General features: G+C 46.4%; 1 protein-coding gene across 2 annotated transcripts in view; it reads left to right on the top strand.

Moving 5' to 3' along the window:
• Positions 1-16,099, top strand: part of NOS1AP (nitric oxide synthase 1 adaptor protein) — a 64,747-nt gene that overhangs the window by 18,597 nt on the left and 30,051 nt on the right. For both annotated transcript variants that reach the window (XM_053250663.1, XM_053250662.1), the window contains exon 2: positions 2,318-2,389. In XM_053250663.1, the coding sequence (XP_053106638.1) occupies positions 2,318-2,389 (72 nt within the window). The remainder of the gene's footprint in view (positions 1-2,317; positions 2,390-16,099) is intronic.

The raw sequence follows: 16,099 nt of genomic DNA on the forward strand, positions 1-16,099 counted from the left end.
TGCTTAATTTTAGCATTATGATTAATGCACAAGATTATTTACCCTCTTTTGCAAAGGACATAGAAAACTGTTCCATGTAAACTGTGAAATAGAATGTAGAAGAAAGGTTCATCCAGTAACTAAATTGACAGAAAACTAAAACTTACAATGAATCATTCATTGTCTGTTTCTCTGCATTTCATATGCAAAAGATGTCCCGGATTTGTTGCACCGCCTGCTAACAAGGCAGTTTCTCAGCCTATCTAGATCAGGCTTCTCTCATAAGTGGGGATACTAGTTTTCACATGCATTAAAATTAAATTAATTACTAGACTAGGAAACGAAATGCATAAATCTATTTATGAATGGGCTATTGATGTCTTTCCCATAGCATGACGTCATAGTTATTTTTTTAATTTTAGAGAAAAGCCTGTTCTCTGCATGATGGCCGCATATTAGGGTCCAAACCTTAGCTGAGGAGCTTTAGGACATCGAGACTGATAAAAGCGCTTGTAACTGGCTTAGCCTGTTGCTGAATGTCTCCTTTCCATTTTTTGTCAATAGAACTCAAGGTTGTATATATGGAGTTTTGAGGCAGTCTCCCGTCCAGGCACTGACCAGACCCACATCTGCTTACTTTCATGAAGGTTAAATCATGTGGCTTTAGACTATAGCCTTGGTGCATGTATGGGCTGTATCACAGTTGCTATGTGCTGAACCAGTCAGGAGAACAAATCCTTTTGTTGAGAAAGTACTTTTTATAAGCTTTTGGATCCTGATATCATGTACAGTCCACAAGGGCAACTTAAAAGTGAATTGGTTGCACAGCCAAGTGTGCTTAAATTCTGCCAAAAACTTGGGCTAAACCAGACAGTGCACATATTGTGTGACTGGCATCTATGTTTTTATTTTTTAATGTAAATAGCTGCATAGAGCTCCAGTCTAGATTGGGGCTGTGGTAGAGGAGAGGGGGACTTTAATGCTCCCCGTCACATTCTCTATCTCAGTTCTGTCCCCATCCCCAGCAACAGCCACAGCTGCTATTCCATAGTTTGAATATTAGTCCTGTGAAAGGTACTGTCCCATTTGCTGTGGGTGGGTGTGGCAGGGATGATGTCCTGTGGGGTAATTCTATTTACAGTATTTTGATTCATAGAGAGTAATTTTACAAAGTGGTGCTGTTCTTGAAAGAGGTTTCCTAACCAGAGAAAATCTGACATGGATTCACTGCAATTTATCAGGCTCAGATCCTTATAGGCAGATGGTGGGGAGGAGCTTGGGGGATTGGGTGATCCATGGGCCTGAATGGAGCTGAAAGATGCAGTCTGGCCTGAATATGCAGAAGCTTGTGGCCTCTGATCAGAAAACATTGCTGTTGGGAAAATGATTTCTCTTCAAGCCCAGGACATCTTACCCTTACGTGTCTTGGGTCTCATGGGTATGGGCCCTGTCTTGCCAGACTTGGAACCTGGAAGCTTTTTCAGACAGCAACTTTACCACCACTTTACTTTGGGAGGGTGTGTGTGTGTCTTTGTTCACATCAGCCAGCTTTACCCCCAAGTCTGTGTGATATTTCAGAGAGCGCTTCACACACAATTCAGGTTTTTCCTCTGTATTGGAACCTAGCCCTATTTATGTCTGGGGTTAAAAAAAATTCCTCTTTTTGCATTGGAGTATCCATTATGCCCCGAACTCGCTGTCAGAAAAGCCTCAGAAGCTTCTGGAGATTCCTCTCTTTGGCTTATCCATTGTCTTCCTTTCCCCTATGCTCACTTCTTAACTTCTTATCTGGGAATACACATTTTCTCTTTCCGCCCCATCAATCCCCAAGCAGCCAGGGCCTCTGATTGTCCTGTTGGCCACCTGGAAGTGTGCCCCATCTCCTCACATAGTTTTTCAGAAGAACAGTGTTTGTTACAGTGATAAGCAGCTAGTTTTCCATCCACCACTGTCCATAAATGACCATTCAGGGCAAGACCCTTTGGCTAAATGTATGTTTACAGCACAGTGGCAGACTTAGCCAGGTGGATGATGGGTAGAGATTGGCTCTCCCTTTCTCCTACTTCCTTAGAGCTTCAAAGTCCACTTCCTTAGAGTCCACAAGAGTAAGAGCTACCAAGTTTTGTACCACTGTAAAGATTAACAAATCCATTTTTATGGGCTAGAGCTCACTTGGATATCTGTCCTGAGAGAGAGAGAAATAAATTCAGCATTTGGTAGGGGTGGGGGCAGTGCCCTGGAAAACTGATTTCCAAGGAAAGTTTGGCTATACCACTGTTCAGGATGTTTTTGGTAATACATTGTTCTGCCCTAAATTTGCTCTTTTCTCCACTTCCAGTATATTGGTAGCCTAGATGTACCCCGGCCAAACAGCAGGGTGGAGATTGTGACTGCTATGCGACGCATCAGGGTAAGTGATGGCAATGTCGTTGCTTTGATCCCAGGTTCTTTGTAGATCTCTACTGCATCCCAAAAAGAGATTGGGCTAGTTGGAATGATACCAAACTATGATTGGGCTAGTTTGCATGATGTATTGAATAAACAAACACCTCCCCAGCCTACATGGTTAAAAGGGGGATTCACCTACTGCATGCCTGTCATGACATCTTTCGTGATAACCTCACGCCCTCCAGGTGTACCCCTTTATTGCTTGAAGGACTGTTCATTCGAATTGCATCTCTGTCTCTCCCTCTCCCCAACTGAACAGCCCAGCCAACACGATAAAGGGATATGACAGGTGGGCATTGGGGCATACGTGATACCCTGCTCTGCATCCCTCTTTTAATTGCAGAGGCTGGGGAAGTATTGTCTGAACCAGCCCATAGGGGTGTCTAATTCAACATGTCTGCCTGGTTGAGTGTCTCTTGTATGCTGAACCCCACAATACTGTGCATTCCCTAGAGTCTTTATTAAAGAGGACAGTAAGCTAGCTAGTCCTCATGACTCTGAAGAAAAGGTCAAAAATCAAGAAGACCTGGCTGGAACGTTTAATACCTGACTGGTCAGCCTGCGCATGTCCCTCTCCCTAAGCAGTCATGGCTCATCTCTGCCCCATGTCCTCAGTTTCTGTTGTTGTTGTTCATAATAATATTAATAATAATTTATATGGTGTCAGTGTGCAGTGTGCACTTTGCAGTGCAACAGGAGGGCAGGTTCCTTTCCCAAGTACTATGAACAATCTAAGCTTCAGCAAAGGGCAAGCAGGAGAAAAAGATGGAGGCAAGAGTAGTTGGGGAAGAATATGCATTCTTTTTAGTTCATGCACATGAAATTCTTAGTTTTAGTAGAGGATGAAAGCATAGGCTTTCGATACTATTGACCAGTATCCTTCTGGAGCAGACTTCCCCAAACTATGGCCCTCCAAATGTTGCTGAACTACAACTCCCAGCATACCCAGCCACAATAAATTATGGCTAAGGATGCTGGGTTGTAGTTCAGCAACATCTGGAGGGGTGCAGTTTGGGGAAGCCTGTTCTGGAGCATCTGAAGGGGTTGGGGGTGGGAGGCACTGTTTTACAGTGATTCCGCTCCTACCTCTTGGACAGGTTCCAGATGGTGTCAATTGGAGATTGTTGCTCTTCAAAATCTGAGCTTAAGCATAGTGTCCCTCAAGGCTCCATACTCTCTCCAATGTTTTTTAACATCTACATGAAACTGCTGGGAGAGATCATCAGGGGATTTGGAGCTGGGTGTTATCAGTATGCTGATGACACCCAGATCTACTTCTCCATGTCAACTTCTTCAGGAGAAGGCATATCCTCCCTAAATGCCTGCCTGGAAGCAGTAATGGGCTGGATGAGGGAGAATAAACTGAAGCTGAATCCAGATAAGACGGAAGTACTTATTGTGCGGGGTCAGAACTCCAGAGACGATTTTGATCTACCTGTTCTGGATGGGGTCACACTTCCCCAGAAGAAACAGGTCTGCAGTCTGGGAGTACTCCTGGATCCACACCTCTCCTTGGTTTCTCAGGTTGAGGTGGAGGCCAGGGGTGCTTTCTATCAGCTTCGGCTGATACGCCAGCTACGCCCGTTTCTCAAGATCGATGATCTCAAAACAGTGGTACATTTGTTGGTAACCTCCAGAGTTGACTTCTGTAATGCACTCTACGTGGGGCTGCCTTGTACGTAGTCCGGAAACTTCAGTTGGTTCAGAATGTGGCAGCCATTTTGGTCTCCGGTTCATCTCGGACAGACCACATTACTTTGCTGATGGAATTACACTGGTTGCTGATAGGTTTCTGGGCAAAATACAAAGTGCTAGTTATAACTTTATAAAGCCCTAAACAGCTTAGGTCCTGGGTATTTAAGAGAGCATCTTCTCTGCTACGAACCCCACCGCCCATTGAGGTCGTCTGTGGAGGTCAGTCTCCAGCTACTGCCAACCTGTTTGGTGGTCACACAGAGACGGGATTTTGTCGGTTGCTGCCCCGAGATTGTGGAATGCGCTCCCTGCTGAGTTACATTCCTGTCCATCTCTGGCTATTTTTTTTTTTTTAAATTGAAAGCCCTTTTTTAACCCAAGCTTTCTCAGGTTTTTAATAAAAAATACTGTTTGTTTAATTTTATGGTTTTTAAATTATTGTATTGTTTTAACTTTATATGTGTTATATGTTGAACTGTTTTAACTTTTATATGTGTTTTAATTGTTGGCTGCCAAGAGACATAGGTTTGGGTGGGGTATAAATGTGATAAATAAATAGTTAAATAAATAAGTAAGTAAGGGTTTTTGCCAAAGGTGGTGTTTGAAAAGATGGGTTTTGAGGAGGCACTTGAAGGAAAAAAGAGGTGGCATCACATAGGTGTTTCAGGAAGTTTGAACAGTTCCTGCTGATAACAACAAAATTGTCTTCAACAGCCAAACTCAACATATATGAAATGCATTTATGGTTTATCTGATTTTGGAAGGAAGGGCTCGGTTCTTAAGTTACTTTGTAATTCATATGTGCACAAGAAGAGAAACATGAAATTTCATTGGAAGGATTACTTTAATCTTCTTGTATAACCTATTGAGTCACCTGCGCAACACGGACACTCTCCCCCCCCACACACACACACATTGCACCAAGAGATTTTCTCATTTAAGCAAAATGGAGAATGTGGAGAAATATTGTTGGAATTTCTAGAAAGGTTCAGGGAAAGGATAGATCTGGAAGCTTTATTTCCCCCCTTCCAAGCATTGGAAAGGTTGGCACACAGAGAAGGGGAGAATGAAGCCCCAGACTCGCTCCTGGTCACCTCACCCTTTCTAGAAAAACAGGAGTCTTTTCTTCCCTGCCTCTTCCCCCAACATCTGGTGTGTCCTGGCACAAAACACACCTTACCCTTCCTCAATGAGTGGGATGTGATCTTTCCAAAGTATGAGGCAGGTAGAGCTGGTTAGGGTGGGGTGTGGGAAGATTTGGGAAGATTTTATACCAGCTCTTACTATTCCACTTCCATCTACTACCAGGCCGCTTGTGACCAGTGCAGGAGGCAGTTTAACCCCCACCCATCCTTCCAGCAGAGCCAAACCAGCCAAAGTCGGTCTTCCCACAGCTGTTGCTTCTTCTGGAAAGCCTTCCCCTTGGCGCCAATCGGCAGTCGATTGTGTGAAACAGGAGGTGTGAAACAGGAGCTGGCTGGCTTACCTGCACCACTTCATTGTGGAGTATTTTCCTGCCCAGTAGAAGGCAGGGGCAGCGGCTGCAACAGCAGCAAGCAGTGGGTGAGCAAGTAAGCAGGGAAAGAAAGCATGCGGCTGCAAGTTGTTTGGCTGGCTGGCTGGCTGGCTTACCTGCCCCCACTGCCTCCTGCTGCTGCCAAGAAAGCTGAGTTCCTGAGACAGAAGTGGGCTGCTTCAGACAACTGTCTGCGGGGCACTCTGTTCCCCAACAGGAACAAGTGGCGATGGCAGTGATGAAGTAGCCAGTCAGTGGCTGTAGTATACAGTATACCAGCACTTGAATCACTGATGTGCTGCAGCCTCCAGTATGTTAAAAAGGGAAGTTAAAACACATTCACGGAGCTGTGAGCCTCCTTATAATGCTATGTATTTTTACTGTAAACTGCGTTGCCTGTTATTAAATGGAAAGGTGGGTTAAATGTGTTTATAAGAAATACATGTATGTGTATCCACCCTGAGAGGTTCTGCCCTCTTAACTTTAGCTGGATTCAGGCACTCCCTTGATGTCGGTTTTCCTGTTGGTCTGCTCTTCTGCTTGTTTGTAACTCTTCCCACCCGCCAGCCCCTTGTCAAGCAGGCTCACAAGGTGAAGGTCTCTGGCAGCTTGAAGTTCTTCCCAGAGTCCACTAGTGCTGAAGGCAAGTGTAGATATTTTGGTGGTGGTTCTGTTTTTCTTTTTCATTCCAAGTAGACATTTTCTACCCAAAGCGTATCTTTCTTCATTTGTTGGTATTAGTAGGGAATTTCTGAGCCTGGAGCTTCATATCTAGCCCTGAACCAGCTGCCTTCACTTGGAGGAAGTACTTCAACTCATAGCAGCTGCTGGAAGGCTGAAAATGGGTATATAACATGATATAAAAGCGACACAATTATGAAATGAATAGAATCTCTGTGTTAGTTATCTGTCCATATTTAAAATCCAACACTTTACAGTATTTGACCCAGTTATTTGCTACTTTCCTTGTCATATTCTTCTTTTTTTTTTAAAAAAAAGAGTCCAGTCATTTTCCACATCTTTTTTTATCTAGTGTTCTGCTAGGATTTAATCAAACTTCTTTGCTTCTGTACTATGTCAGCAATTAATAAATGTCTAAGTATCTCCATATTGCTTCTTGGGAATATCTTTGTTTTTTTACACTATACACGCGCACACACATACCCCTAAGTAATTTTGGAGCCTGGACCTAAAGGCCTTGGAAGGCTCTCCCCCCCCCGTCCCCAGTATTTTTAACACGACCACACCACCTGGGACAGACTAAAATGGATTTGGGGGTCCTCAGAGTGGATGGGGGCCCTGGACCTGGGCCCAGAAGTCCGGGGGTAAGAACGCCTCTGTGAGCGCACACCCCAACTTTATGCACTTCTTAAAAGGCTCCAGGGAAGAAGAAGACTTTTTTTTTTTTTTTAAGAATTTCACCCTATCCCAAGTCGCCATAAGTAATATTCATTCCTAATTCCACATCTCAAGCATTTATCATTCTGAGAGTCCTACAATTCATCTGCTGAGTTTCCCCTACTTAAGAATCAGCAGCTAGAAAGAAAATGCTAGACCTGTCTTTCTCCAGCATCTTGAACTAGGGATGTGCACGGAACCAGGTGGGGGTGGTTCGAAGGCGCGGGTGGTGCTTCATCTTTAAGGGCAGGAGAGTGTGCACTTACCCCTCCCTCCGCTTTCCCCCTGCCAGCGCTCCATTTTCTTAAATTCCACTGGGGCGGCAGCGTACCACCCTGTTGCCCCCTTTACCGGAAGTATCCAACACACCTGCATGCGCTGGGCACGGGTGCGTGTGTCACGCCTGGTGCGCTCACACACACACACTTGTGCCCGGCATGCACAGGCACGCTGGATACTTAAGGCAAAAGGGGCAACGGGGTAGCAAGGAGGTACACTGCTGCCCTGATGGAATTTAAGAAAACAGAGCTCTGGCGGGTCTGTATGCAGTCCTTTGTAAGGGGTGGAAGGACCTGGGTGTCCCTGTGACTTTGGGAGATTGCTGTCATTTTCATTTTCACTGTGTAGGGCAGTGGGCACATGGCAAAGGGTCTGGCAGTGGAGTGGATGAGAGGGGCCTGCTCTGAACTAGCAAGGGAGGGGAAAATCTGGCTGGACTGTGGCATGAGATGATACTGGCCATTCACGTGGAGGGGGCTAGTAAGGGAGAGTGAAGGAGCTACCCTGGCCAGGAAGGTGGATGGGATCTGTGGGCTGGAATGGATAAGAGAAGTTGAATAAAAGTGGGGAGAGAAGAGAAGAGATAGTAGAGGGGGTCCTTCTGGTAGCTTTGGTGCTGTCCTGAATGGCAGAAAAAGAGCACTGCTGCTTCTAGTTACTGTCTGCAGAATTCTCAGTTCGGGGTCTGGGGGTGGGGTGGGGGAGAGAGTACTTAAGGGAGGGAAGGAAGGAGCCCCAGCTTCTGCACGGTCAGAACCTAAACACAGGTGATCCTTTGCAGATATCTCAGATATCCCTCTCTAGGAAGACCTGTTCCCACAACTTGAGTCTAAGGTGTTAGGAACAGTCTAGAATCACACAGGATCAAACTATACATTACTTCTTATGTATAGTTTGACCTTGAATGATCCTAAGTTATTTCCCAAAGACTAGGTCTCAAACTGAGTGTGGCTTCACCCTACATATCTCAGTTTTATTGAATAAATAGCATGTGAGGTAGAGATATAGGAGGCTTGAACACTTTGGCCTTCTCCACTCCTAATCTAGATTGCCTCCTCCCCACATGTACTATTTATCTTGAGGGGGAAAGCTCCCTTTGGTATCAAAGGAAACTTTCCTACCCCACCCACAACAAGGTAAATAGCAGGCATGGGGGTGATCCAGATTAGAATTGCAGTGGGAGGAAAATATTCAAGGCCCCCCCCCCCCACCACCAGCCATTTGTGCTACTTATACAACAAGACCAAGACATGCAGGGTCAAACTATGAATTTTCAAATAACTTATATTTTGACCCTCACTTAATGTCCATGTGAAGAAGGCTCTGAAATTTTTTTGTCATTGGTGGTGAACACAATTCGGTGATACTGGGACAGGGCTTTCTTTCCTGGAAGTTAAGTGCTGCTGACCCAGTTATATTTGACCTGCTCAAACAGGCACCAATGGAATCTAGCCTCCTTTTTAAAATCTCCCCCCACCCACATCCCTAATCAGTCATGTACTAATTGACAAAGCCAAAATAATGGGCATTCCTGCCTTAATGTGACTGAATTCCATCTTGAGATAAGACAGAGTAGCCTGCCTATGTGGAGTCTTGAAAAGGGAGGAAGTCAAGATCTTACTGATATGGAGAACTTGGAATCATCAGGCTGGGGTGTGATGGAATGGTGGCAACACTTTTAAATGTAGAACAACCAGTTGTTCACTGAGGTTGGATCCTCTTCATTATTATTGACCAAACCTGCACTCTGTGCGACACAATGACTGGGAGGGAAAAATGTGGGGTATGCCAGCACCCAGGACTGGACTAAAAAGGATGCAGTGACTTAACTGAGAAGCATTTAAAATGCAAAACTGGTGTTGAAAAATATTTCATGTGCTAGCATTAGTTAGCAGCCTGAGGTTTTTCCAACTCTGCGTGAAATACAAATATGTTTACATTAGGATATCACCCAATTAAAGAAAGTTTATTCAATGAATCCTTTGAGTTTGACAGTCAGTTGATTTAGTGATTGGATTTGCACAATGAGAAAACAATAGTTCTGAAGCAGAGAAAACTCTGTCTATTTTTGGAGGATGCCCACATGTGTCATAGCAGGCATAATTTTAGAAATATTTTCCTGAGAGAGGAGGGATACTTCTTTTAGTATGGTACTTGCATGCTTCCGTTCTTGTCAGGAAAGTTCTGTGGGGTAGTGGAGAGCAATTGCTCATCATCTTCTCAAGATATTTTCAATAGAATGTGTATCTCATAGTTGTTTTTAGGGATGTGCACAAATCTATTTTTTGGATGCAATTTGTGCCTCAAAACAAATCACCCCTGAGAGCTCTTCTTCTTTGCCTCATTTTTTGCCTTTTGGATACCTTTTCTCCCCCCCCCTCCCCTGCTCTGTATCCAGATTGTGCAAGGGTGGGAAGGGAGCTGATCTTCTAATTCATCCTAAATTCCGGTAAACTAAATTCCGGTAAACTTTTTTCTGTTGCTAATTCAGCTAATTGGACAAACCTTGGATAAAACTCATTATTTTTATTTCATTCCCCATCTTACCTATGGAGCTGGCTCATGCCAAAGAGCTCCTTTGGGGCTCCCTCTCTGAGGGTTCACAGCTTCCGCAGGACTTGGGCAGCTTACAGCATGCCGCTGGTGCTTCCCTTGCACAGCCTGAGCTGGCGTTTTCCACTCCCCCCATTCCCTCCCTTGGGCCTCCTGAGTCACAGGCTTTGGGGGTCTCCCTCAAAAAAGCCTCCAAAAAGACCAGGCACTGTGGAGAACAGCCCCATCCTAAGAAGAAAAAGCGGAAGCACTCGCCAGGACCTGAGGCACTAAGCTCCGTTCGGCTCAGCAAGCAGCTGCTGATCAAAGCAGTCTGCTCCAAATCAAAAATGAAAGCACGTTCACACAAGCCGAAACTCCCTGAGACAGACATCCAGTGCCCTTCAGGGGGATCCCTGACATCCTTGCTCTTACCCATGAGGGACCCAGTGTCCGAGGGGAAACCGGCTAGCCCACGCATCTCCTCCGCACTGCCATCGGATCCTCCAACGCCTAGCATGCCTCCAGAGGTTTCCCTGGCTGAGATTCCAGTCCCCCCAGTTCCCGTAAATAACGCTGTCCCTCCTTTTACTCCATAAGTTGTAGACTGGCTAAGGGACTACAAAGGGAATGTGTAGCACCTAATGCTCATGAGCCACCTGCAGCTCCAAGCAATATGCCCAACCTGCCAGCCCCTGCGGTCCCTATCAGGCAGCGTCCTCATGTGTCTGGGGCTCCTAGACGGGGAAGGGAGTGTTTATCTTCCTCTTCTGATTCCAGTACCCGCAGGTGGGCCATTCCCCTTTCTGAGTGGGGTCTCTTCCCTCGTAGGAATTACGATTACTCTTCCTCTTTGGAGGATATACCACAACCAGTGCGCCCTAGGTGTCCCCCTTTCATACCCGCTTCTACCCCCCACAACCCTCCTCGGAATCCTATACCTCCTGTGGCTCCTGCACAACCTGCTGCTCCTTTGCCACCCCAGGTACCTGTTATCCTGCCCTCTCACCCCTCCCTTTCCCTTCCTCATGGTCCTCTCCCTCCTCCTGCCAGACCCACTCTTCCTGCATCTGGGTCTGAGTCCTCACATTCTGAACCTGGGGAACCAATAGACCCCATTGATTCCCATAAAGAAGACGGGGAGTTATCTGATGAGGAAGTGGCACTGCCAATCCCAGTCTGCTCCAGACTGTTTTCCTCAGCAGATTTTGACATCGTCCTCTCTAAAGCTAAGAGGACTATTAATGATATTGTGCCCTCTGAAACCACTGATCCTTCTCCATCACTAGATCAAAATGTTTTTCCTTCACACACATGTTCCACTGCCATGGTGCCCTTCCCATTGCTTTTTTGCAAAGTCATGTGTGCCGAATGTGTGCCCTGTGTCTCCCAAACCTATTGGCAATATCCCTAAAAAGGATATCATGATTTTTGAGAAGACTTGGGTGGGTGGGTGGGTGGGGCAGGGGGGGCAGAGGAAGGCATTATAACCTTCCACAAGATGTTATGTCTCTCCTAGCTACTCCAAAAATAGGCCCACCAGTGGCACAGATGGTCTTGGGCTCCACTGTCAACGCAGAGGGCCACAGACAGCTAAGAAATCGGGAGGACAGGAAGAGTGATTTACTTTTGAAAAAGGTGCATGATGCCATGGCCATCAGGGCAGTTACTACCAACTCTGTTTTTGCCCGTGCCTCTGTCCTTTGGGCCAAGGAACTTGTCACCTTAGTGCCACCAGAAAACACCAGGCTCCGTCAAGGAATCAACAAGATGGTCAAGGCAGTGGCCCTGGTGGCTGACTCCAGTCTAGACTGCATCCAAGAGGCCTCTAGAGCCATGGTGGCTGGGGTAGCAGTACGTGGGTCTCTTTGGCTAAAAGGGTTGGAACATGGACACCAAGTCCAAACTCGCCCTAGCCGCTCCCCCCTTTTCTTGTAACAACCTCTTCGGCCTGGCCTTAGACCCCATTCTTATTGAAACTAGAGATAAAAAGAAGCCCATGCCCTCTAACCGCAAGGAGTTCCTCAGGTTTTTTCAGGCTACACCCCAATCCTTTCACCCCTACAGGCAATTTCAAGAATCATCCTCAATCTGCCCACTTCAGAGACTACCGTGCCCAGAACTACAGAGGTTTCGGTAGACCACAGTGGTGCCAACGCTACAGAGGCAATTCCAGAGGAAACCATACCAGTTTCACGCACCGCGGAAGTAATGACTGGGCACCAGTGGGTGGTGGCAGGTTGTTGGAATTCACCACAACCTGGATGTCCATGTCTCATGACAAATGGGTCCTAGAGACCGTTTCCAAGGGCTATGCCATCAATTTCATCTTTCCACCACCTCACCGCCTCCTACCTTCACTGCGTTCCCACAATCCAGACAAACATCTTCGGATGCTCCAGGCAATTAATCATCTTCTACAGATTCAGGCAATAGAACTGGTGCCATCTATGCAAAGATTTCAGGGCATGTACTTCCTTCTTTTCCTTGTCCCAAAGAAAGACGGTGCCTGGCGAGTGGTCCTAGATCTGAAGCTCTTCAATCGATTTGTCCAAAGACAGAAATTCAAAATGGAATCGCTACACACGATCAAGGAGACCCTCCGGCCCGGGGATTATCTTGCACCAGCGGACCTCTCAGAGGCCTACCTCCACATCCCCATCAGGAAAGAACACAGAATTTTCCTCCGTTTTTCATACAACAACCACTACTTTCAATATTGGGCCCTACCATTCAGCCTTTCCTCTGCCCTCCCCCCCACCACCGCCCAAGTCTTCTCAAAAATCATGATAGCTGTCATAGCACACCTCTGCCTCCAGGGGTGCATGTGCAACTTATATCTAGACAACTTGCTCATCAGGTCTCCCTCATTCTAGCAAGCGCTAAACAACATTCATGTCACTCTCCAGTGCCTGCAGGATCACGGCTTCGTAGGGAACTATGAGAAGAGTAACCTCATCCCTTCCTAGTTGCTCATCCACCTGGGAGCCTTTTTTGACACTGCTCAGGACTCTATCTCCCTTCCACCAGACAGGAGGGAAGAGATTGCTGCTCAGTTGCACCCTCTACTTGCCGTCGGTCAGCGGACATCATGCTCATCTCTCAAGCATTGGGATCCATGATAGCGTGCATGGAATGCACCCCATGAGCCAGATGGCACTCCTACCCCCTTCAGTGGCTGCTCCTGCCATTCCAGGAACTCATCATGGCCTCCACTCACAAACAGATTGCCCTTCCCCAAACAGTCTGCCAATCCTTCAGGTGGTGGCTGTCCCCTAGCCCTCTATAAGGGCCTTCCACTGTCCAAACCTCTCCGACTTGTCATTACTAGACGCAAGTCTCCTTGGCTGGGGAGCCCATTGCTTCGGGCAACTAGCCCAAGCTCGGTGGTCCCCATCCAAAAAGAAAAGGTCCATAAATTGGTTGGAACTTTGGGTAGTCCGGCTTGCACTCATTCGCTTCTACCATCTAGTCCGAGGCAAACACATCCTAATAAGAACAGACAACGTCACCATCAAAGCACACATCAACCAACAAGGCAGTACACGTTCCAGGTCACTGATGAAAGAGTTGAACCTTCTTTTCCACTGGGCAGAGGCCAACCTGACATCCATAGCCGCCGAACACCTGAGCAGCATGGAGAACACTCAGGCCAACTGGCTCAGCCGCCAGTCCTTGAATCCAGCAGAATGGTCTCTCCATCCGGAAGTCTTTCTCCAGATCACCCAAATCTTCAGGATGCCACTGGTACATCTCTCCACATCATCCTCCAACCGCCGCCTCCCCAGATTCTTCACAAGGTTCCACTCTCCACAAACAGAAGCAGTGGATGCCCTGACATCACCGTGGCCAAAGGCCCTCTTGTACGCCTTCCCCCTGACTGTGATAATAATGAAGGTTGTCAGAAAGATGGCTCTAGAACAGGCAGATCTAATCCTCATTGCTCCACACTGGCCACGGAGGCCATGGTTCCCCGAGCTCATCAGCCTTTCAGTCAAGCCACCATGGCAACTGCCCGTTCGTCGCAATCTCCTCTCCCAGGGCCCTCTGCATCATCCAGATCCCGAATGGTTGAACGCGCAAAGTTAGCATCGCAAGGCTACTCTAAGTCGGTTCAAAATACCATACTGGCCTCCCGTAGATGATCCATGCATAGAATTTACCAGACTACCTGGTCTGCCTTTCTCTGTTCGTCCTGTTCACACCACAAAGACCCACTGCAAGCCGGTGTCCCAGAGGTATTGGCTTTTCTCCAATCTGGACTAGATCTCTGTCTCTGACCCAATACCCTGAAACATCAAGCTTCAGCGTTGGCATCGGTCCTCAACATCTCCTGCCCAAGTTCGATTTCTCCCTTGCTTCATCCTCATATCTCCAGGTTCCTTCGCGGAGCATCCAACTTTGCGCCACCTCCTGTGTCACGTTTCCCATCCTGGAATCTCAACAGGGTTTTGAATGCCTTTTCAAAAAAAAAAAAAAAAAAAACACCACCAAAAAAACCCTTCAAACCTCTGTCTCCTGTTCCCCTTAAGGTGCTGTCTTACAAAGTCCTCTTTTTAGTAGCCATTACGTCCACCCGGAGGGTGTCTGAACTCAGAGCACTCTCTGTATGTAAGGAAGTCTGTACCTTCCAGTCTGACTCGGTGGTCAGATATACACCAAAGAATCCAAACACTTGAAAAATAGTAACCACATATTTTGCTCCATAACTCCACTTCTACAAGGTCTAGAGCTTAGCTTTTTTATTATTATTATTTTAAATGAAAGCTGGGAATCTGGGGAAATTGATAAGAGGGACCTGAATCTCAAATCGAACTGAATCTAATCAGGCGTGATTCGATTTGTATCCAAATCTAGCCAGTGGACCACAGGGGTGATTTGTTTTGTCTCCAAATCACCTGAATCAGCTAGATTTGGGTACAAATCATTTTGTACATCCCTAGTTGTTTTCTTGTACATCAATCTGTTCAAAGGTACAAGAGGCGATTGGTTACGATCAGGCAGACAGCAACCAACATGACTGACATCATAACGGGCAGAACAAAGGATGTATGGCCTGGGAAGAATAAAACTACAGTACTATTCAATCATGGCCCTGTCCTCTATACAGACAGGAATGCATAGTTTATTTTAAAGGTTTGAGGTAATACCAAAAATCTAAACATCTTAAACAGAACTGCTTGAACAAAAATAATGTTTTTTGCAAAGCACACACCACCACCACCACCCACCCCAGAAGATACAAATGGATGATGGATCAGCATCAGATTCTACAGTGCTCTTCCTCCAAATATCTGGGTGTTCATTTTTCAGAATCCATGTCCTGGCAGCCTCATAAATCTGTAGTTAAATTATCAACATTAAAATCAATAAGAGCCTTTTGCAATTTTTTAAAATTAGAGGCAGGCATCTAGAAGCACCTATATTAAAGATATTTGTAAGGAAAATAATAGTGCAAATCCTCTGGTTCAGAGATCTGGGATTTAGCCAGCTGACTGACATGGAAATGATTCAGAATAATTGTATAAGATATACTTTGGTTCTCTCATCTAGTATGGAACATATTCTGGTTCTCTCACCATAGAACATCAGGGTGGTGTTCTGTGGGTGGGGACTTCAGTCATCTCCCCATTGTCATGGATGGATCACCTTCTGGTTAAGGTAGAACTTGCAGTCATGACCACCTCTGCAGGGATGAAGGATCTATTAGATTGGTCTGCCCGAGGAGGTTATTGGATCCAATAGGATTCCAAGAAGCCTTGGAAGGGTTTAAGGTTGGCTCTGCTAATGATTTTGATGACAGGTGCATAACAAGGTTAGAGTGGACCCAGAGACAGGATTTTAAATGCCCCCCCCCGCGCGCGCGAGCGCGAGAAGCTCAGCTCATTTTGTACATTGTGGACGATGCAAGTCATTTAATGGCACTAGAGAAAGACATGCTGTTCTGGTAGCTCCAGGTCTTAACACTCACCTCAATTTCGGAGGATGAATAGAACTGAAGGAAGCCTGGGCGGGTGCGTGGCTGGGGGAGTCAGTCATGTGACTTGCCTCTGGGGGGCCCCCAAGACACTTGGCCCCCAGACAACTGTCTCCCCTTGCCTTATTATAGTTACGCCCCTGTTTTATGACGTTCTGGTACAAAGATGGAATAATGAACTCACTGGAGCAGTAGACACAATAGCTCCTAAGCGTCCTCTCCAACTTGCCTTAAAGACAGCCTCATGGTGTTTGGATGAGTTACAGGAACTGAAG

This window comes from Hemicordylus capensis, chromosome 4, assembly GCF_027244095.1.
Source record: "Hemicordylus capensis ecotype Gifberg chromosome 4, rHemCap1.1.pri, whole genome shotgun sequence".
Classification (NCBI taxonomy): domain Eukaryota; kingdom Metazoa; phylum Chordata; class Lepidosauria; order Squamata; family Cordylidae; genus Hemicordylus; species Hemicordylus capensis.